The following is a 22,824-nucleotide window of genomic DNA, read 5'->3' as shown; positions in this document are numbered from 1 at the left end:
AGGATGGAGATATATCTTAAAAACAAAATAAATTAAAAAAAATCAGTTTTAAAGATATCACTTACAATTATTTTATTGAACAATCATCTTTTACATGTCATCAGACCTTACCCCTGAAATGCAAAAAACAGTTTGAGGTATTAAAACTGAAGGAATATTTGCACATATTTTGTAAGGTTTTCACGCTATAGTAACTGGAATATTCAGTATAACTAAATACTACATATAACTGCAGGTTTATAAGAACAAAGCTATTTAAAGCAAACCTGGTTTGTCTCATTATAGCTTTGGACATCCCACTTATGTTATAAAGGTGGCGAAAAATAATATGAGATTTAAGTTACTTGCAAACTGGTATGTGCATTATTCAGTTTTAGAAAATGGTGTATAGAATTTAACGGGTTAATAGCTGAAACAGTAACTATCCCCAAAGCACAAAAATCAAACTGACAAACCAGTTTCAATGATATAATGTATTATTCACAGGATTTAATCCTTGGATCAATGGCAATTCACTTAAAGTATCTGAAATAGATTTACCAGAATATTTCAATACTATCCCTGTACATGGAGGGTCACATAAGTAGCATGGTCCATATTTTTTTCTGTAAGATTTCCCGCTTTAAATCTGTAAATAAATTGCTAACACTGATAAAGTTCAGAATGGTCACTTCAAAGTTATTTTGAAGTAACATGAGGAAGAGGAGATTGGCTTTTTAAGCGTTTGTGACTCTGTTATATTGAAGAAGTTATCAGGAGACTTTTCAAAACCTATTTCCCTCTGACTGTGTCTATACCTTGAAAGAGAAAGTTGAGGCAATTATATAGCTAATTAGAGTAATATAAATACTTTCTTCTGAACTATTCAGGCAAATTGGAGAAAAGGTATTTTTTTGATTTGATGATTGATTTAATTATTAACATCAGAGCATAGACACTTCATTTGAAACAAATCTAAGCTTGCATAGTGATTTGCATGTAGTATAGTAAAATTAAGTCCTGAATAATAGGTCACAAATGTTGAATAACAATTAGTCTCTACAGCAATTTCTACAGTTATAAACAGCACTTCTAGTAGCTGCACATGCTAGGTACTGGTGTTTGTCATTGAATTGTTTTATTTGTTCCATTGTGTAGATAGATTGAACAAAGGGAAGCTTGATTTTTTGGTAAGAATATAAGCTTAAAACTTGGCTTTTTAAAATTTTTTGCAAAACTGATAAAAAATAAAATGCTTCTTGCAGTTTACTATTAGAGGGAAATACTGTTTCTTCCATGGCAATCATGATGCCTTAAAGGAGACACCTGCAAAAGTAGGCCTCCTCCAGACTACATGTTTTGTCTACATCAGAAATTTGTAAGAAAAGCGACATTTTTTTCATGGAGACTCCAACAAAATTCTGCAAAAACATTTAACCTGTTTCCTCTTTGTTCTAGGGGAAAAAAATGGAACTTAGGTTTTTAAAAACCCACATAGGAACGCTATGCTTGTGTGTGGGGACGATGTCCTCTCCCACAACTACTGTTTGTTTTCCCATGTAATGGTTCCTGAATTAAGAATAATCTTTGCAGTCTGGAAGCACAGCTGCAGTAGCAGCTGAGTGGTTTACTTGGGAGCAGAGGGAACACGTGTTGATGTTCTCACTTGAACCAGGAGAAAACGGATCACAGATTCTTCTATCAAATGAATAACGACCTAGTGTCAGTATCCTTTAGAGGTTAACGACTAATTTTAGTGTTTGCTACACAAATGGATGCTCCCTCCAGGTTAGGATACAATACCCAAGAGTTGTATTTTTGTTTTTCAAATGAATGTTTTCAGACACGGAAATCAGCCAAAAACATAGGAGGTCATAGAATGAGAAATTAAATCTCAGGTGTCCAAATTGGCTGGTCCAATTAAAACCTATCCCCAAGCTGCAATTATCTGGAATAAAACAAAAAGCAACTTTCATTTCAGGACCACATATGCAAATCTAATTGCCATCACAGTGGATTTTAATGCTTAGGGGATAAAATTGCAACAAATTTATTTTTTTTCCTATGGTCACCTTTTATCTATAAAACCTATAATCAAAAGAAAGTTGAAATGAAATGAAATAATGACGGATCCTGTAAGATCTAAGTCCTGAATGTTGTTTGCTTATTTTCAGTATACCCACGGGTGCCATACAAACAGGCCTGACCACAAACGTAAGTGACAAGAGCAATATTATCAAAATTCTCTCACTATTGTCATGCTAACAAGCTACACTGAAGTCTATCAAACCTACAAATATCAAATGCTGGCTGGCATTCAATTCAGATAGAACACTGACTGCAGTCACTGTAGAGCCAGTGAAGCCTTCTCCCGAGAGCAGGGGACTGTGACAGTCAGTCAAAGACTGGGTTTCGTATGCCGTTCAATACCAAACTGGTGGGTGCCTTCCTGTGTAGAAGGGCCAGTAAGCACAGGAGGAGGGAAAAGCTCATGACTCCCAGAATGACCATTCCTGATATCAGTGCACTGGTGATGGCGTTCAGCTGGAAATGAGGTTCGTTTGGAGAACCTGCAAGTAATAAACACAATGGGAAGGTCCAGTATCAGATTTAACTCACCTTATCCCAATTTAAACCTGCAAAGCATCTGTCATCAGTATCTTATAGAATAATGGCATGAGACAATTATGCTACAATTTAGTTGACTATAATTCAATTCAATACCCAAAGGATTGTATGGTTTAGAGGCCTGGTATCCCCCAGGCAGTCAAAAAAAGTCATCTATAAAATGCTCTAAAAATTGACCAACAGGTTGCATATGAGTTCAGAAATCCTCAGTGAACTGTTATTTAAAATATAACAAGCTTGTTAAACCAGAGCTCATTATTTTTAGCTGATTACAGTTTTGTAACTGATCACCAAAAAATACTTAACATTTAAAAAAATTATACTTTAATTTTCAATATATGTTAATTATCTTACCAAGCTGTGAATTGTTGGTTGGAGTCTCATCTGGGGGGAAGAAAAGAAAAAGAAAAGCAATATTGTGTCTCCAAATATTTATCTATGTCTGTTATAATTCTATAATTACTTTTTACCTATATATCCCCTCACCTTCACCCACAAGCTCCCTCGGAAAGGCAATAACGAAAGTCCCGCTAAACCGTCTGCTTTCTCATTTCCTGTTCCAGTGTCCAAGATTTCATCATCTATCTATTCCTCCAAGCCCACACCCTGCTACTGCCCTGGGCATACAAATAAAGTCGTAAAACATACTGTGCTGTATTCTTTCCTGCTGACTTTGCTTCATCATTATCTCTCCAGTCAGGTTAGTGGGGGCAGTAATTGTTAACAGCTATTACATTTTTTAGAGCCCTACAACCTGCCACTTATTATTCTGTTATAGAGAAACATTCATTATTTAGTGCCACTCTATTTTAAGTGATGCCAATTTGCCCATTATAATCTGCAAAAAACATCAAGTTCCAAGAAAATAAATTCGTACTTAATAACTAAATGAAAAGAAAAATCACTCCTGAACTTGAGTTGCAGTTTTATTTGCATCTGTTAAGTAAAAGACTGAAGCCATTGATTTTTCACTTTTCCCTGACAAACATAATAGATGCAATGAACACATTCACTTGGTTTCCCAGTTTTTGTTACCCATTTTGTAATCATATAGCAATTAACCCTTGAGCATACACAATGAGTGGATATTTGTGTTTAAATACATGGGTGTATATGTTCCTGTGAGTGTTTGTTATTTGAACCATAAAATGTGTGCAGTTGGCTGTTTGATTCTGGAGTATAAATACTATTACAATTAATATGTGTGTAATTTCATACAGTTTACAAAGTGCTGTCTCATATGTTATCACATTTAATTCTCATAATTGCCATATGGTTTAGATATTATTGCTACTCCCATTTTACAGATGAAGAAACTTCCATCTGTCACAGCCTCCATGATAAAGTAAACACAGGCTTAAATAAAAGCTCAGTTTCAGAGTCCCTTTTCTAAAATAATATAAACTAGCAAGTGTGGAAATATTTTTAGTAAAAGAGATAAATATCTCAAACTATAAAACCCCAGGATTAGTATTTGAAATAATTGATGGGAGAACCTGGTGAGATATTTATAAAACATCTGATGCCATTTCTTTTCAGACATATGGGTCTTGGCAGAAATGATGGTTCTGCTGTTTGATCCTGAAGTATAATGTCCAAAATAAATAGAGCACTCATTCATAGGATTCTTTAGAATGGTGCAGTGCCTTGCTATAGGACAAAAAGAAAAAAAAAAATACAAATTTTCATTATAAGACATCCTTAGGAAAATCCTAACCTCCAACTAATATGATCCTACAAGGACAATAGCTTCTCATGGAAATAGACGGGATGTATGCACTGTGACTAATTCAACCAAAAGATCTGTGTGCCCCTTTCCCAAAACAAGCTGCCTCACTGGAACATGGAAGAGAATATATAATGCTATAAAATTCCTTTTTAAAAGTTATTCTTTGCTTAGGAATTACATTTATTTGCTCTTAAAAAAAAGGTTTCTATTAAAGAATAGAAAGTTTCCTCCTATGTATCCCAATTAAGCAAAAGTTCTATGATTGTACGCCCCCACTATTTTCTGCAATTTCAGGTTAACAAAAGAAGTCAGAATATCCACTCCTCTCTTACATTACCAAAGCACTATTGTAAGAACAACATCCCAGCTGTCATCTACAAGGACTTGGCTGTGGACAAAATCTCTGTGTGGGGACAAAGATGCCAAATGAGCCACATCAGCTGCAGGCTCCAGGACTCTGAAAAACTGAAAGCATCCTACCTTTGGTAGATGGCTGAAATCAGAGTGTGTAATATTTGAATATTGTTTGGAATTGTACTCGATACTGAATAAACAGAATAAATTTATCTGTTATCTTCTGTTTCTGGTATCCTGCAGTTAGGATCATTGCAATTAAAAGAAAATCAAAGAACTGTCTAGAAAAGGAGGTAGTGATTTTTCAGGAGCTTTTTGTCACCACACACTTCTGTTTTTCTCTCACACCGACTTGGTCTTATACACATGTACACTAAAAGAAACCTTATGGAATTCGAACAGATTGGAATTCTAAACTTGGTGAGCTCTTCAAAAAACATATAGCTAGCTGAGGACCCACAGGAGGAAAGTGACAGTAGCAATACCACAGCTGTTTAAAAGCCAGAAGTGGAAGATAAATTGTCATTCTCTGCTTTTCTCTCAGATAAGTAGCTGAAATAAATGGAAAAGGTGAACATAAGTGCAAAGATATATGCAGAATGAATATTTTTGCTTTCTAAGCACAAACTATTTTTTTAAGTCTTCAATTTACCTATGTGGTAAAATGAACCACATATTTCAGGTTGAGAATCTCAAAACTTTTTACTCTCCACTGGGTCATGTTCTTTAATAGTCTATCTCTACAGTTGAATTCTAAGATTCCCCAAGGGCAAAGACTGTGGCCTGTTCTCTATTTTATTCCCAGTTCCTAGCAGAGTGGCTGTCCCTATAGGAGCTAAATAAATATGCTAGAATGAATTATTCAATGAAACTCAATGACACTAGTTGGACAAGAGTTTGGCTTGAACTTCTCCATATGAATTTTTGTAAAAAAAAAAAAAAAAAATTAGGTACTACTATTTTCTAGTGATTATACCTTTAAATTTCCAGGATTGTACCCCATGATAAGCATTTCCCTACGGAATAGTTTTAGCATTTCATAGCTTAAAATAAGAACATTTCATGAATTTTGAGGATTTTGAATTCTGAGGATATGAATATTTTCCTAAGTCAACTAAAAAAAGGATTAACAATGTTGGGTAAAAATAACCACAACGGGTTTGACTTCATTAAAGTAAAACAAAACAAGACAGAAGTTCTGAGGTTTAACAACTTATTAAACTTGATCCAAGCCAGATGTCTAGGGGAAGGCGTGGTTCAGTGAGTAAACAGAGCAAAAATTCCAAGTATCAGAGAGCTTTGAAGAGAGCAAATCAAGCCTGAAACTGGACTTGTCTGTGAAAATCAGCCATAGGATCTGCAGAGATAAATTCTAGCTGAATTAAGGTAAAAAATAAAGTAAAACTAAGAGAAGAAGGTAGCCCTGGTCATTAAGCTGGACATTAAATTTACATAGAATTTGCCTGTGAATGACTATATCTTGATTTCTGAGTTGTATTTGTATGGAATTTAAAATTTAAAATTTTTAAGGATATTATAGTAGTATTATGAAATCATTGTAATACATGGTCCTCTAGGCAGTGAGGCCACCATGATATCCAAAAATAAGGACCATTCTACTGCTATTTATCAAAGTTACAAAACAAAAATCCACAGAGAGTGAGAGAAATGAAGGAAGGTTAACCATTATCCTTTGGGGGCTTTACTGGTGGAGAGACCAAGGTGACTAGGAGAGAACCTTAGTGCATTGGGAAATAAATGTCATCTTTGAGGTGGACAACAAGTCGAAATTGGAAAGGAAGAAATCCAGGCATGACATCAGAGGTATTGTTATCAAAGGCATTAGCTCTTTGAGGTTTTAACATATATATTTCGGATGCCTAGATGTGATGTGAAAGAAACCTATAAACCTGGATAGCTGGTAAGCTACAGTAGGATTAGAAACTGCTCCTTGGTAATCTTTACTGGGATTTGGAGATCTTAATAATTTTGGTCTGTTTTAAAATTATATTACACTAGTAAATTATTTAAAATTTGTAATATTTAAATTTGATTTCATCCAGGTAAGAAGGAAGCAAAGAAGTTAAAAAGGAGGAAAAGTCATCTACTCAACGTGGACAGAGAAATGTCACTTTCAAGGTTCTTTTCTTATGGCAAACTGACTCCAGATACGCTCCATAGAAATAAGAATATTTTTTATTGTGCCTACCCCAAAGCATTCCTAATTATTGGCAGCAAGAGCTGAGTTTCCATGCAGTGTAATTCTATGAGCTATTTCCAACAGCTAGATAGAGATAAGGATTGGGCCTCTGACAAACCACAAAGTAGTCATTTTCAAACCATTCAAAACATACCAAACCCTCAGGGAGTACAGACTAAGTTTGAAATTTTATATTTAATAAATTTCTGTATTATTTAAAGGGCCTCTTAGGCTTTTTTAAAAAATTCTAATATGTGTACACAAACACAAAGGAGTGAATAATTAAAGCAATTGTCTGTATTTTTTAGGTCAAAATGACTTTTGCTTAATCACCTCTTTCAGACAAAACTTTCTTTTCATTGTGGGACAGGAGGTGTGGGAGAAAAGGTAAAGATAATCTAATTGAAACATAATAATAGCCTACGGCTATTATAAAATAGAGAAAAATTATTAGCATATAGTCCAAATCAGAATTCTGCTTTCCCTTTTTAGACAAATTTAGAACCATAGAGTTAGAAAGAATCTGAAAGGCTACTTTTTCAAACCCTTTATTTTAAAAATAAAGAAAGAAATGTTTGCCCAGAGAAGTGGAGGAAAATCCCAAGTTCCACAGTTTATTAGGACAAAAGCTGGAACTAGAACCAGTTTTTCAGACTTCAGTGTGTGTTGTTTACAATGCATGTCTGTTTTATCCAACTGATTCTGGATATCTCCAGGTTCACGCTTGTAAAGCAGTATCCCTTTGGAGAGTGTGTGTGTATGTGTATATGTATGTGTACGGACATGCATGTACAAATATTTGTATACATGAAAATGTATTGTATAAACAATTGTGTCCATTAGCGTCATGAGCACAAATGAGTGCACTTGGTGGGTGTATTTACATACTACTACAATTCAGGATCCTGGGAGGGAGCAAATGGTATTCAAACTAGCAATTTAAGGAGATCTAATAGGACTATTTATAAAGATGGAGGGAATTGACAAGAGAAAGTCAAGTTACCTAGGCTATAGGTTAAAGGGAGAGTTTCCAGAACTCTTGAGAGTAGTTGAATGGAGAGAGTTGTCTGGTGGGAGCTGTGTGGACTTCACACCCAACCTCTGACAGTGCCACCTATTGGCCAAGTCCAACCAGAAACTCCTTGGCAAGGCAGCTAGGGGATGCAGTTCACAGAGACCAGTATTCAAGGTCAGAGAGAGGCTGGGAAGGGCAGGGTGGATCCGGATGGGCAAATGAAACATGTCCAGCACCATATACTTGTGTGTGTGTGTGTGTGTGTGTGTGTGTGTGTGTGTGTGTGTGTGTGTGTGTGTGAAGGGAAATGTGGTAAAGAATATTTCCCTTAGTAAGTTGAATAAACAGGAAACTACCATGAAATTAAAGTTGTCTAGCAGTTTATCTTGTCTCACAGTTAATTAGTGCTCTTTAAGAATCACTTTGAGTTCTCCTTAGAAGCCAAGGAACAAGCCATTTTGGAACCGTCTATTACTACACACAAAAGGAGGAGCACTCTTACCACTCCGAGTAATGATGGGCCCTGCAGAAAGGACAGCATTTCCAGAAGTGCTCTGGGGGCTCCAGGTGGTCCTCCTCCCCGCATCTCGCCTTTCTCTGTGGTCGCAAACCTAAGGAGTTAAGAAAACAAATGAAATTCCACACCAGCACAAAATTGTTTCTTTATGGCCATTTGGAAAGCAGATTCTCTTAGAAGAGATACCACATGTTTAATTTTATTCATTTACTTCTGTGCATTTATTTAATTACTTTGCATATAACTGCTACAGTATTTCTTATCCTGGCCTGGGCTGCATTTCTTATTTCCTCCCATTGTAATCGTGCATTGCCTCATTAATTTACATAGCTCAATGGCTCCCCTGAAAAAGAGCTGTGTTTATCAAACTTTTCTACTTTTATTTCTCTCAAGGCTTTAATAAATCTTTCCCTGAAATTCTGGTCAGCACAGAGCCAAGGAAATGTGGAATCTCCATTTAACCCCAACTGATACAGCTACTTAGGACTAAAGCAACTAATGATTGTGAAGAAATGCATGAATTAGAGCACACATATAAACACATTAAAGCTATCTCAAATCAAAAAACATGACTGCATTTTTCTCAGGTCAATATTGCTGTAACACTAGGGGGCCTACTGTCTAGATATTCTACTCTACTCCATAGCCCTACTGAAGGACTGGAAGTTCCCTAGTTACTCTGTTTCATGAGTCTGTGACTTTGACCATCCTTTGGCATGGAATGTCTCTTACACTCTTGATTTTGCCTCTTTGGGGTTCATCTGTCTTCAAAGTCATATCTCTTCCACTGAGCCTCCCAGCCTCTCCTGTTTCATCTCTCTCACAATGATGAATAATGCCTTTTACTACAGCCCATATATATGCCTACCTTTGCACCATAACATTTTGTCATATTTTATGCCATGATTATCTCATGATCCTAAAGGATAAGCTAACTGATTCAGAACTCATTCATGCATCTCTGTATTACCAGCATAATGCTTGGCACAAGGCGGCATTCAATAGATCTTTCCTGGATGAATGAAAAAATTATACTTCAAACTATTTGACCTGATGCATATCTACTTTCTATGTAGAAATTAGTTCCTAACACTTGATAACTTCAGCTTAGATCAATTCAACAGTTCAGAATAAAGTTGCTAAAAACATACTGGCATAAGGAAGGGGCAGTCATCAGCTCTGCAGAGCTTGGTAACACAGTGCAGGAAGACAGTGGACATTTTCTGATTCTTGTGTTTCACGAATCGGAACACTTCAAAGGAAAAGCGGCCCTGCTGGCTCCTGCCGTTTTCAATGACGGTGGTTTGAGGATCTTTGTCACAGCTACACGTTAGAGAATGTGAAAACGATATTATTGGAAAGTACCAACCTACCGTGACTTGTAAATTAATTTCTGCAGTATTAAGAGTACCCTATTACATTAAGAGCTAACAAAATTATGCCATGTTATCGATACTTAATAGGAGAATAAACTAACTCAACAGATATGTAAGTGACCTAGATCACAATATTTAAGCAGACCAGTTTCTGATTATAATATTATTATCAAATTTTAGAGGAATTATACTTTAGAGGAATTTCATATAGTTCAAAAATCCAAACACTATAAAATATATATAGTAAAAAGTCTCTCCCCACATCTCTGCCCTTGTCCATGCTCTCCCATGTCCACACACAAATCTGCCCGTGGTGACCTCACATGTTACTGCAGCCTCACAGGGCATATGCAAATAGAAGCAGAAGCAATATATTCTCAATGTTCCCCCCTTCTTAAACAAATGATAGCACACTCTCTATATTATTTTGTACCTTGCCTTTTTTAAATTTAACAATGAATCTTAGAGATCTTTCCATATCAATATTTAGAGAGCCTCCTTCATCTTTTTCCACAGTTGTACACTATTTCATCATGCACATGTCAGAGTTTATTTAACCTGTGTCCTATTTACGTACTCTTGCATTATTTCTGAATCTTTTGCATTTTTACAAAGTAATAATGAATAGTCTTAACACATCATTTTGAACATGTGCTGGGTTATCTATATATCTGTAGGATCATTCAGCAGATTTTGCCACATCGCCCTCTATAAATATTATTGCATTTTGTACTGCCCCAGTAATGTATAAAAAATACTTATTTCCCTCAGAGCTACATCAACAAACTATATGTATGAAATTCTGGATTATTCCCTGTTTGGTAGGAACAATAAACTATCACCATATAATATCAATTCACCTTTTTTCTTAGTGTGAATGGATGTGTGAATTTTTCATATATATTAGAGCCATTTGTGTTTCTTTATCTGAAAATTGTTTATGTTCTTTGCTCAAATTTTTATTGTACTGTTGGCCTTTTCCTTAAGATTCCTATAAATTCTTGGTTTTTAGGAAGAGTGGTTCCTTCTTTGTTACATAAGTTGTAAATTGTCTTAACTTTGTTGTTTGGCTTTGGACATTCCTCCCAGTGTGTGTGTGTGTGTGTGTGTGTGTGTGTGGGTGGGTGGGTGGGTGGGTGGGTGGGTGTGGGTGTGTGTATGTGTGTGTGTTTGCACACAGAAATTTTATTTTTACATAATTTAAAATATTTTATTTTATGGCTTCTAGTATGTGGGCTAAACAGGATTTTCCTTACTCCAAATTTCTAAAGATATTCTGCATGCTTTCTTCCATCACTTTTAAAGCTGTAGTTTTTACATTTAAATTAATCTATTTAAAGTTTATCATGGTGAGCGAAGTACAGATCCTATGCTATTTTTTTCCTTATGATTATCTACTATCCAGCACTATTTTTAAAAATCTCTGTCAATCCCACTGATTTGCATGTTACCAAGCTCTGTCATATAGTAAATTCCCATGTTTTGGATCTATTTTTCAACTTACTATTCTAAATTTTTGTCTATGTGTCTAGCCTCACATAATATCATACCCCTTTAATAACTTTAGAGCTTCTATTAACTGTAATATCTGGTAGAGCCATACCCTCCTCATTTCGATGTTGATTTCCCCCTTTCTTTGGCATTTTATGGATTTTTTGTTTATCCCTTTTTTCTTGATTCAGTTAGCTTGTGATTCTCTGTTCTTGTGGGTATGCATTTCTCCTGACTTTTCTGGGATCTATGGCAGTGGGACCCCTCAGCAATCACTTTTCTTCCTTGCTTCTCCTGCCACTTCTTCCCACTCTGCTTCCTGCCAGCCTTTTCCTGCTCTGTTTTGTCTTGATCTTAACTGCTTTTATCAACACTAACACATATTTTGGAATTTCTAGGTTTTCTTTTCCTCCTTATCTCACTGAAAATGGCACTTAGGGGACTTTTTTTAGTTATCCATTTCAGTCTCTATAGTTTCCAAGAAGAAAACTGAAAGAATTAAGCTGAAGCCATAGTCATACCAGAAGTCTGATGATCTTATTCTAGATTATCAATACGTAATCATTATAGAAATTTTGGAAAATAAGAAAAATGTCAAAACAAAATGATCCACAATCTCACTGTGCATAAATAACAAAGGTGAACCTTTTGATGTATTTCCTTATAGTCTTTTCTATCATGTATTACATAAATGAAGTCAACTGTACAATCGTGTATGCTAATTCTTTCATTTCGTATTTTAATACATTTAAATTTTAAAGAACCACATATTTCTAAAGATAGAACTATCAAGAAGACAGAAGGGGAAGAGATAAAATAGAACCAACTATTTTTTTCAATTTTATAAATAATTTTATATGATTATTATGTTTGTGTGAGCTTTCAACTTACTGGTTCTCCATAATTCACCTACCCATTTCCCTACTGCTGAACATGCAGTCGATTCTCATGTTTTACTATTTTAAATAGCACTGATAGACAAGAAAGTCATAAATATTTTAGAATATGCTTCCCATTTCACAAAAGTAGAATCAAAGGATATGAAATCTTTTAAGGTTTTTTGATACATACTGATATTTTTTCCCAAAAATGTTAACCAAATTAACACTTCCAGCAATAGAATATGAGTGTCAGTTTGATCATACCCTCTGAGTATCATCTTAACGTTGATTAGCCAGTAAAACTTATTCTTCTGGTTTCCCATCATATTACTCCCATCATGTGTCAATAAGTGGCAGTGATCAGAGCCAACTGCATTTTATAAGCATGATGAGAAGCCATTGCTTGGCTTTCAAGTCTGTTCCCCTGTCAGATAAAAATGCTGAAAAGGAACTGAGATGATTGAATGTTTTTATGATCAATGTCCCCTTTCCCCAAATGTAGATTACATTCACTCTATCACTGTCTATTGGGGAATGAAGTTGAAGTTATTGGCTCTGATAAAAAAGGAGTGGTAGGCTGTATTACACTTTCATATTAAATACTGATAAATTAAGAAAAGCAGTTTGGGGTCTAAATTATCTAGCCCATTACTTTAATTTTATTCTCCTTTTGACATACCATGAGACAGTCTAGTTTTGGAAAAATAGTACCCTCTCACCGCCTTTCTCATATTGTCAATAGTACCCTAGCCATGCTTTTCCTAAGACAGTGAAATATTCCCACATGACCTAAACATTAATAAAACATCTTTGATGGAGTAAACTTACTTGTAACTGTCATTCAACAACAGCCTTATCAGCATTTCATGTTGAAAATTGTTCTCCACTTTTATAGTTCCAACTATATAAGGACTAAAAGTTCAAAATGTAAAACTTTAAATTTAAAAGCTATAAAAGTACCCTATAATTTGTTTATCTGACTTAGCTTTTCTCTTTTAATTATCTATAGTAGGGTTATTGCTATCAATACAAGACTTAGACACTTACCTAAGGAAGAGATCATATCGAATATCATCATTTGGGTTCCCTGATGGGGTCGTGTAGCAATAATCCATTAAGACATTCCATCTGCAGGAAGAGGTAAGAATAATCTAGAGTCAGAATCTCCTTTTGGATATTAGTTACTAATCCAAGAGAAGTAGATATTGACAAACATCTTATCCCAGGGAACATAGTTTTATATTATTTGCAGAGACTTCTTGTTTATTAAAATTTTCTCCTAAACTCAAAGTATTTAAAAGTCTGCAACAAATTGCTGTCACACATCAAGAATCACATACAACCAAGAATAAAAATGCCAAGAAGACAAAAAGGGAGAAGGTAAAGTAGAACCAGATTTCTAGAGTGTACTAATCTCTTCAGGATGCAATGTTTAAATAATAATATATGAGAAACCCAAAATAAACTATTTACATGCTACAATTTTTTTATTAGGGCAGAAATGGATCTTTACTTTTGAATTTCCTTTCAATTTTGATCATTCTGAATCCTCTAAGTGTCAAATGAAACTTGATTGATTTTGTTATTTTGCAGAGATGTTTCTGAAGATCGTTTTATATAATTTTGGCCCAGATTCTTATGGGGAGAGTTCTTTTGTTTTTTAATAAACTTTTATTGAATAGTAACACACATAGAAAATACATGAATCATAAGTGTTCACAAAATGACTGCATCTGATTAATCATCTTTCAGATGAAAAACATAGAACATTCTGGTATCCCAAAAGCTCTCCCCATGCCCTCGTCCAGTCACTACCCCTCCTTCTTTATGGGAAGAATCGCTATTTTCCAATTAATGACATAAAGTGGGTGTCACCCTTTAATCCTTGTAATTTGGGGTTTTTTTAGATAAATTTATGTATTTATTTATTTATTTTTGGCTGTGTTGGGTCTTCATTGCTGCACACGGGCTTTCTTTAATTCCGGGGATTGGGGGCTCCTCTTTGTTGCAGTGTGCGGGCTTCTTATTGTGGTGGCTTCTCTTGCTGAGGAGCACGGGATCTAGGCGCACGGGCTTCAGTAGTTGTGGTACACGGGCTTCAGTAGTTGTGGCACACGGGCTCCACAGCTCAGGATCAGTAGTTGTGGAGCACGGGCCCATTTGCTTCACGGCATGTGGGATCTTCCTGGACCAAGGCTCGAACCCGCGACCCCTGCCCCGGCAGGTGGATTCTTAACCACTGCTCCACCAGGGAAGCACCCTTGTAATATGTTATTTCTACTTATTAGCATTTCTTTTTTTTTTAATTTAGGCAAATATGTAAAATATATGTATTTTTACATATAGGCAAACCAAAAAATATAGGCATTACCTTCTAAACAAAAAATTGGAATACATGATTTGATATACAGTTTGACAGGAGGCAGAATATTTGAAATCATCCCTCTCTTGGAGAATCTGAGGTCTATGGCTTCAGAAGGTGTGGCGATTGTGGGTGGGTGGGCATTCGGGTGGGAAGAGTAATGTGAACAAAGGTGTGAAAGACCAGAAGGGACTAGGAAGGTCCTGGGTTCATGCGGAGCGTCAGGTGGGAGGGCTGAGATGCGAGCAGCACGGAGACACTGGAAAATCTGGACAGGAGCCTTAGGTGCTGACATTTTTGAGGGAGGAGCAGCAGGATGAAGGAAGGTCACAATCCCCAGTCTGGCTGGGATGTTTTGGGGTGAATGTGCTAGAGAGTGCAGGAGGTGGTTTGAGATGCTGACAGCTGGACCAGAGGGTGGCTGCATTGGTGGAAGAATAATAGACATAATAGGCGAGGTACTTGGGAAGGAAAACTGAAGAATAAAATGGGGTGGATTCCTGAGAAGTTTTTTGGACATTTAAGGTGAGGTTATGTCACCTTAATATAGGGTCGAGTTTCCCATTTTGGAAACTGGGAGAACAGTGGTTCCACTGTTATTCTTCTTTTCCTTTAAATACGTGTCTTTTCCCTTGATTAATCTCACCCCATTCTGACTGCTCTCTTGTTTGGAGTGATAAGGATAGCTATCAGACAGAGATGGCACTAGATCAGGGCCAGGAACACTGGGTAGGGTTTGAGCTGGCAGAAATAAAATGGAAGGGTGTGTGTGAGGCAAGAGGGTGGTGGTGGAGAGACAGTCTGGTCAGAGGCAATGGCATAAGCTTTGCTATGTTTGGCAAAAATGCGTAGCCATGGATGGCGAGAGTGAAATGTCTGTACCTGGTTAGGGCAGGAGACGTATTAAAATCCCTAGGGGAGTGGCCTCAGGCCTATGCCCCTAACTACATTGTTTTTCTTTTAATTTATTTATTTATTTTAGCTGCGTTGGGTCTTCATTGCTGCGCACGGGCTTTCTCTATTTGCGGCGAGCGGGGGCTACTCTTCCTTGCTGTGCGCGGGCTTCTCACTGTGGTGGCTTCTCTTGTTGCAGAGCACGGGCTCTAGGCGTGTGGGCTTCAGTAGTTGTGGCTCACGGGCTCTAGAGCACAGGCTCTGTAGTTGTGGCGCACGGGCTTAGTTGCTCCGTGGCACATGGGATCTTCCCGGATTAGGGCTCGAACCTGTGTCCCCTGCACTGGCAGGCGGATTCCCAACCACTGCACCACCAGGGAAGTCCCCCCTAACTACTTCTTTAAGAGCCATTGTTTAGCATTTCTAAATGGAATGGCAATGGCAATATTTTTTTTAAAGTGAATGAGCTAACTTTATGATTCATGAGGCTTTAGGCAGCCAAAATGTTTTAACCAACAAAAGATAAGGGTTTGAAAATACCTGCCGTCCAGATTAGTGGCTTGTACAGCTGCAAATACTTTGGTTTTCAAAGGTAATCCTATACTCGGGATAATTAACTGCTGACTGTAGGTTGAATCCTAATGATGAAAAAAATAAGCAATTAATCCATCATTGCCTTCCCAACAGCACACTTACTTAAGACAATAATGTCCTATAAAAGAAAAGGGGGCAAATCAACATCAATTTACAGAACCAACTCCAAAAAGGACCTAGTTAATCCTCTAGTTTTTGGCAGAACTGTTCTTAAACCATATCCAAGTAACAAATTCATGCATAAATCTTTTTGTGTCCATAGTTTACCATTTATGATGATTAATGTTCAGTGTATTTAAATTATAAGCAATGGTTACTAGTCAGAGGTTAGTATTTAGTTTGTCTAATATTCAGCTATCAATATTCAGTTTACTTAAATTCATATTCCAGTTATTTAAATTATATTAGTGGCTAATATTCAGTTTATTTAAATTATATCTGCTTCAGTTTAAGCCCTTTGCCATTGGAGATGTAAGTCTTTACACTTTAAATAATGTGTCTCGTTTACCGAAAGTCACTTACCTGGCAATTTGAAATTACCAAAATTTAATAAAAAAACGTAAAAAGAGACCAGTATGGTCTCTGAGTTGCCAAAATGCATGGCCTGGAATTCCTGTACTAGATTACATGGTAAGGACTTATAGAAGGGTGTCTTAGGACTTCATTTCTACCTTTTACCCTTAGTTTAGACCAATTCTGGAGAGTTTATTTATATCACTTCCCAATCTACAGTAGATGAAAGCAGCAAATTAGAAATTGAGAAGTGACAGCTTTAATTTGATAGTAAAGAAAAACAGAAAAAAAATGTGGAATAAAGAAAAAACTTCTCAAAATCTAAGCTGTCAAATCATTTAGCATGGAGGCAAATTGTTTTCCCCAAATTCAGTAACTCTGAAGATAATGCTATTTCATTGAATTTTTAAAATTAAAACAATAATAATTTGGATGCTTCACTTTTGAAAAAGTTGCATTCATGTGGAATATTTCATTCTCAAATAAAGCCTGATAAATGAGGGATTATATGCTGTACTTATTTTCTATATTTCTGTGATAAATGATAATAGCTCCTCTAACCATTTCTGATAGGTAGTATTTTTATTTCATTATCTTTCTGGCTCCCTTTTCTAACTTCTCCAAGTTATCCACATTTCATTAACTATACAGCTCTTTCATCTTGTATTTGCATCAATATTGCCCAGAAGAATGCTTACTTTTTTTTTACAAGTATTATACTACAAAGTCATTTGCAAGTGATATGACTCAGCTGTGGTTTAATCATGACATCAAATTTATTCTTCTAAAAGGTAATCTTTTGATTTTATTTTGTTTAGTTGCCTTTACTCCTGTTAGTACAATATTGTCCCTAAAATCAATTATATTTATTTTACATTTTTTCCTCAACTTTAAAAATAATTCATAATTACCATAACCCAGTTTTAGATTTACTCTGTTTCTTTACCTGCTCAGAAGACATTATTAATTAGGTACAATTCAAATTCACAAGGTCATCTTCACTTTCAGTTTCCACAGAGGAGAAAACTGATCTATTTATACCATGTAAAAATAAGGTCATAGTTCAACTTGAAGTAAACTCCATATATTAAAATCACACAGTAAATAAATGTCATTATTTATTATAAGTAAAATTTTCCTAAGTACATTCACTGAATCCCAGAACACATAGAAATAAACAACTGCACTTTTTCCTACCCAAGTAACTAACTATAGAATAAGAGCAGTAGGTATGTAATATAATTTTCATCATTCCTAAGGGTTAGAAATCACAAACTTTGCAGGTAAAACAGGAAAATATGGCCCCTAATGGTTGTAAAATAATACTTAGTTTGAAATGCTGCAATAAAATTACATTTGGGTAGCTAAATGTTAGTGTTCCAAACAAATAATAAATATGGTTTGGGATCAATTCGTCAAAGTATACAAAATTTTTTTCAGTATAAATTACTAGTTTTTTAATGTCCTGTAAGATGGCAAAATACTACAATGGTGCCATGTTAAGAAACTAGTTTGGGGCAGTGAAGCTCTCCTGTATGATACAGTAATAATGGATGCATGTCATATACATTTGTCAAAACCCATAGAATATATAATGTGAAGTATTAACCTAAATGTAAACTATGGACCTTACTTAATAATATGTCAGTATTGGTTCATCAATTGTAAGAAATATGCCCTATGACCCATAATACAAGGTGCAGATAACAGAGGAAGTTGTATGCAGGCACTGGAGGTCTATAGGAACTCTCTGTACTTTTTTTTTTTTGGCTGTGTTGGGTCTTCATTTCTGTGCGAGGGTTTTCTCTAGTTGTGGCAAGCAGGGGCCACTCTTCATCGCAGTGCGCGGGGCTCTCATTGTCGTGGCCTGTCTTGTTGCGCAGCACAAGCTCCAGACGCGCAGGCTCAGTAATTGTGGCTCACGGGCCCAGCTGCTCCGCGGCATGTGGGATCCTCCCAGACCAGGGCCCGAACCCGTGTTCCCTGCATTGGCAGGTAGACTCTCAACCACTGCGCCACCAGGGAACCTCTCTCTGTACATTTTAGGTCAACTTTTCTGTAAATCTAAAACTGCTCTAAAAAAATTAAGTCTGTTAATTTTTAAAACACTGATTTGTAGGGAAGTGGTTGAATTTTATTAAATAACTGGTTAGTAAATAACTTTTAAATTTTAATGTATTAATTCAACCGTTAGTAATACTTTCATTGCAAATTGGTTAAAAATGAGAAGGATTGGGCTTCCCTGGTGGCACAGTGGTTGAGAGTCCGCCTGCCGATGCAGGGGTCACGGGTTTGTGCCCTAGTCCGGGAGGATCCCACATGCCGCGGAGCAGCTGGGTCCATGAGCCATGGCCACTGAGCCTGCGCGTCCGGAGCCTGTGCTCTGCAACGGGAGAGGCCACAACAGTGAGAGGCCCACGTACCGCAAAAAAAAAAAACAAAAAAAACAGGATTTTGGCACTATGTATTTCATTTATATTCTGATATCAATTACCTTTGTACCATAGAATTAAAACCTTAAGGTTATCATCAAATTACAGACTTTTATTTGGCATTAAGATTCTAGAAACTCTTTGAAGGATTAGGTCTAGTTAGCAACAGGACTATAATACTATCTCTAATGATAAAGGAAAGAGCTTAATAGCAAAGCTCTCCTCAAATCCACACTTCTAAATTTTGATTTTCTGCTTTTCTGCTGAGAGAATAGTTTAATTTCACAGAAAACAGTGGTATCCTTAAATGTCATGTATGTTTTTCACTTTTTTAGGATCAGGAATTCCCATCTTTGTTTCACTCAATTATAACAAATAAGATTGGATCCAAACCATTCATCGCAATTCCACCTGAGGGACCTTACACGTATAAATTAACAGAAAGGTTCCAATTTAAAAGTATTGCTCACAACAATAATAAATATCTGGCCATACTGGGAATGAATACTGGCCCATATTTGCTGAGTATCGTAAAACCAAGTATCTTGGCAGCTTCTCCTTGCAGAAGAAAGTTCAGAAATGACAGAAAGGCAATCTCCATTCCAACACATTTTAATTTGTTGTTTAGAACTCTGTGGTGTCAGACTACAAACTTATAAACATGATTTTTTTAAATGCCTTTGGAAAATGTCCTACTACAATATTTATAGCACATTATATTCAAAGTATAATGCAATGACTTTTAAATCAGTTGCATGAATTATAACTCAGTGCCATGATGACATGAATAATAATGTAAAAATCAGATTCATAATTTACAAAAATGTTGGTTGATAGATTGAAAATTGATATTTAAATCAGGCATTTAACATGTATGAGTAAAAATTTTTAATCAACATGAAAATACCATTGTGAGATTAATGTTAGAGTTATAAATAGAAATTCATGTATTTTTCACATTTTTGCTGCCACTGTCGATATTTAAATGACAAAAGTTTATACAATACTGTGCAGTCAACCCAAATTATTTCAGATGTGACAGAACTGACAACAGCCAAAACCCACATTGAAAATATTAACACATTCATCACCAAGCATCGTGCCTTCAAGTCAAGTATCATTTGGACTTTTCCTATCTTTTTATCACAAATATATTATTTCCAAAATCTTGACCCTGACTATGGCTACACACACACACATACACACATAAATAAATATATATGTATAAATGTAGATAGACACTTGGAATAACTATGCAGAATCACATTTATAAAATAAAGTTTAAATCATACACTAACTTCTAGAAAATAATGGAGTTTTTAGTATACTTTTATCACTAAGATATATGAAAATGGTGGTAAAGATGAATAAATGTTACCAAAGTATAACAAGGTTAATGTGGCTTTTGGTAGATTTTTATATAAAAGCCATTCTCATAAATGGCTCCTCAGAACAGTGAAAGAGAAGATAACATCCTTCGCCCATCAACTTACGTTATAAAGGAGCAGGTTCAAAGTGCTGACAAATGTACCATTGTTCTCCCTCACAGAAATAGCAGCTGAGGACCTAAAACAGATTGAGGAAAAGGAAGGCATTAATGAGATTTTAAAAGTTTCAGTTATACCTTAATGTTAGATTTAAGGCAAAAAACTCTTGAGTAATCCTGACATACTTTTAACTAGGTCTGTAGTGTGCATACTGTTTAAATTACTGAACAGATAAATAATCAAACAGCAAGAGGGACTAAGTAAAGACAAACTGTTCTTTATGATCTTTTTATTTATAAAGGAACCCTTTTTACATTTTTTATTACTTACATGAAACTTTTGCAGAAAAACCTCATTCCAAAGAAAATTGAATCTGATGCAAATACATTTTCATCAATTCCACTTCAATAGAAGTTTCATGAGATCAGGGACTTTGTTTTACTTTGTTTACTGCTGGAACATTGCATGGCACGTAGTACGTGTATAATATTTATTGAATAAATGAATATGTTTCCATGTGCATTGAAGTTCAGGAATGTATTCAGTGCGAAAGTTGAGGGGAGCAGAGTGAAAGACTCTGACCTCCTTCCCTCTGCACCTGTATCCTTTTGACTCAAGGCCTTTCTTTTCTTGTTTTCCACATCAAAATCTTGCTTTTGACCAAGTTGTTTGTCATCATTGTGCCATTAAATCATCTATGAATATATTTTACCTGAAGCAAAATGTGGCCTCCACATTCCCTGTGACTGAGATTAAACAATAACTACTTTTGTGATAGAAAACCCTAGAACTGGAGAGGGAAAGTTCTTATTCAATCACCCCATCTTGTCAAAAATATTTCACAAATCCATATGGTTATATTGTAACGTGGATGTATAACTGTCTTGGAGTATGTGCTTTGGGAGTAATGAATGAATACATGACTATAAACAAAAGGCAATGACCGCAGTCCATGTCTGAAGCTCTTTGGTTCTGGGTGACACCACCTTTCCTGGGAAGCATCAGCAACTGTGCAGGTGACACCTCAGCAGGAGGCATGGAGACCTCAGATTCTGGGCAGCAGAGTCCACCAGTGAGAGATACGGCAGAGAATGAAGCTAAACAGGACCCAAAAATGCAGTGACCGAATGTTCCACACACTGGAAACAGGACAGGCCCTTCTGGTGCATAAGCACCCAGGGTTCTTGGGTTCTTGGGCAGTTCTAAGGGGAGCTAGGAGAACCCCAGGCAGACATCTGATTAGTTTGAGCCAATTTTAATTGGGGGGGGATTAAAACTGAGCTGTTGATATGCATCATAACAATAACACTTACAGATGGATAGAGAGGTAGATAGGTAGGTAAGTAGATAGATAAGACCTTATGTGGTTTCCATGACATTGAGTTTAGCTATTCTCAACAAATCCTACCATCTTTATAAGTCCCTCAAGGGTAAAAATGACTCAAACCAAAAGACAATATGAGAAAGCAAGAATAAAATGAGACTTACGAAGCAAGCTGGGTATTATTAACCAGGTATTCCAATGGATAACTACAACTAAATTTGTAAAGAAGTCCAGGTAGGTAACTGATGATTGTTGGTGGGTCTGGAGTATCAATATATCCTGAAATATTTCCTATTTGTACTGAAGTTGCATTTCCATAAGCACTGACTCCAGGAATTGTGGATACCTGTTAGAATGGTAGATCAAGCTCAGTTATTAAATAGTTACATGTAAATCTAGGCATTTCATATGCAAAATAAAACATTAGACAAATCATTTCTAGGGTCTGTTGCAACTATAACATGGCATGGTTTTGAAATTATACACATATAATGCTACTTATAAGTGATCATACGTCTTTTTCTTCTTCCTCTCATAAAGAGGGTGATTTTATTCTTTTTTAATTAGTTTTTATTGGAGTAGAGCTGATTTACAATGTTGTGTTAGTTTCAGGTGTACAGCAAAGTGAATCAGTTATACATATACATATATCCACTCTTTTTTAGATTCTATTCCCATGTAGGTCATTACAGAGTATTGAGTAGAGTTCCCTGTGCTATACAGTAGGTTTTTATTAGTTATCTATTTCATATATAGCAGTGTGTATATGTCAACCCCAATCTCCCAATTTATCTCCCCCGTTCTCCCCTGGTAACCATAAGTTTGTTTTCTACATCTGTGACTCTATTTTGTAAATAAGCTCATTTGTAGCATTTTTTTAGATTCCACATATAAGCGATATCATATGATATTTGTCTTTCTCTGTCTGACTCATATGTGTCTTTTAACTAAATAAAACTTCATATAACCAAAGACACTATACTCATATTTCATAAATAAGAAAGTAGAGAGACTATATGTCACTCGTTGTGCTACAGCAAGTAATTTG

General features: G+C 35.9%; 1 protein-coding gene across 1 annotated transcript in view; it reads right to left on the bottom strand.

Moving 5' to 3' along the window:
• Positions 1 to 2,373: 2,373 nt before the first annotated feature.
• ZPLD1 (zona pellucida like domain containing 1) overlaps positions 2,374 to 22,824 on the bottom strand; it is a 39,494-nt gene continuing 19,043 nt past the window's right edge. The window contains exons 3-10 of the mRNA XM_060009863.1: positions 21,941 to 22,122; positions 20,459 to 20,531; positions 15,967 to 16,064; positions 13,218 to 13,298; positions 9,574 to 9,745; positions 8,408 to 8,516; positions 2,962 to 2,991; positions 2,374 to 2,549 (exon numbers count right to left, since the gene is read on the bottom strand). Coding sequence (XP_059865846.1) covers positions 2,374 to 2,549; positions 2,962 to 2,991; positions 8,408 to 8,516; positions 9,574 to 9,745; positions 13,218 to 13,298; positions 15,967 to 16,064; positions 20,459 to 20,531; positions 21,941 to 22,122 — 921 coding nt within the window. The remainder of the gene's footprint in view (positions 2,550 to 2,961; positions 2,992 to 8,407; positions 8,517 to 9,573; positions 9,746 to 13,217; positions 13,299 to 15,966; positions 16,065 to 20,458; positions 20,532 to 21,940; positions 22,123 to 22,824) is intronic.

Source organism: Delphinus delphis, chromosome 4, assembly GCF_949987515.2.
Source record: "Delphinus delphis chromosome 4, mDelDel1.2, whole genome shotgun sequence".
Lineage (NCBI taxonomy): Eukaryota > Metazoa > Chordata > Mammalia > Artiodactyla > Delphinidae > Delphinus > Delphinus delphis.
Note: the sequence above shows the minus strand (reverse complement) of the source record. Positions and strands in the feature narration are given on the sequence as shown.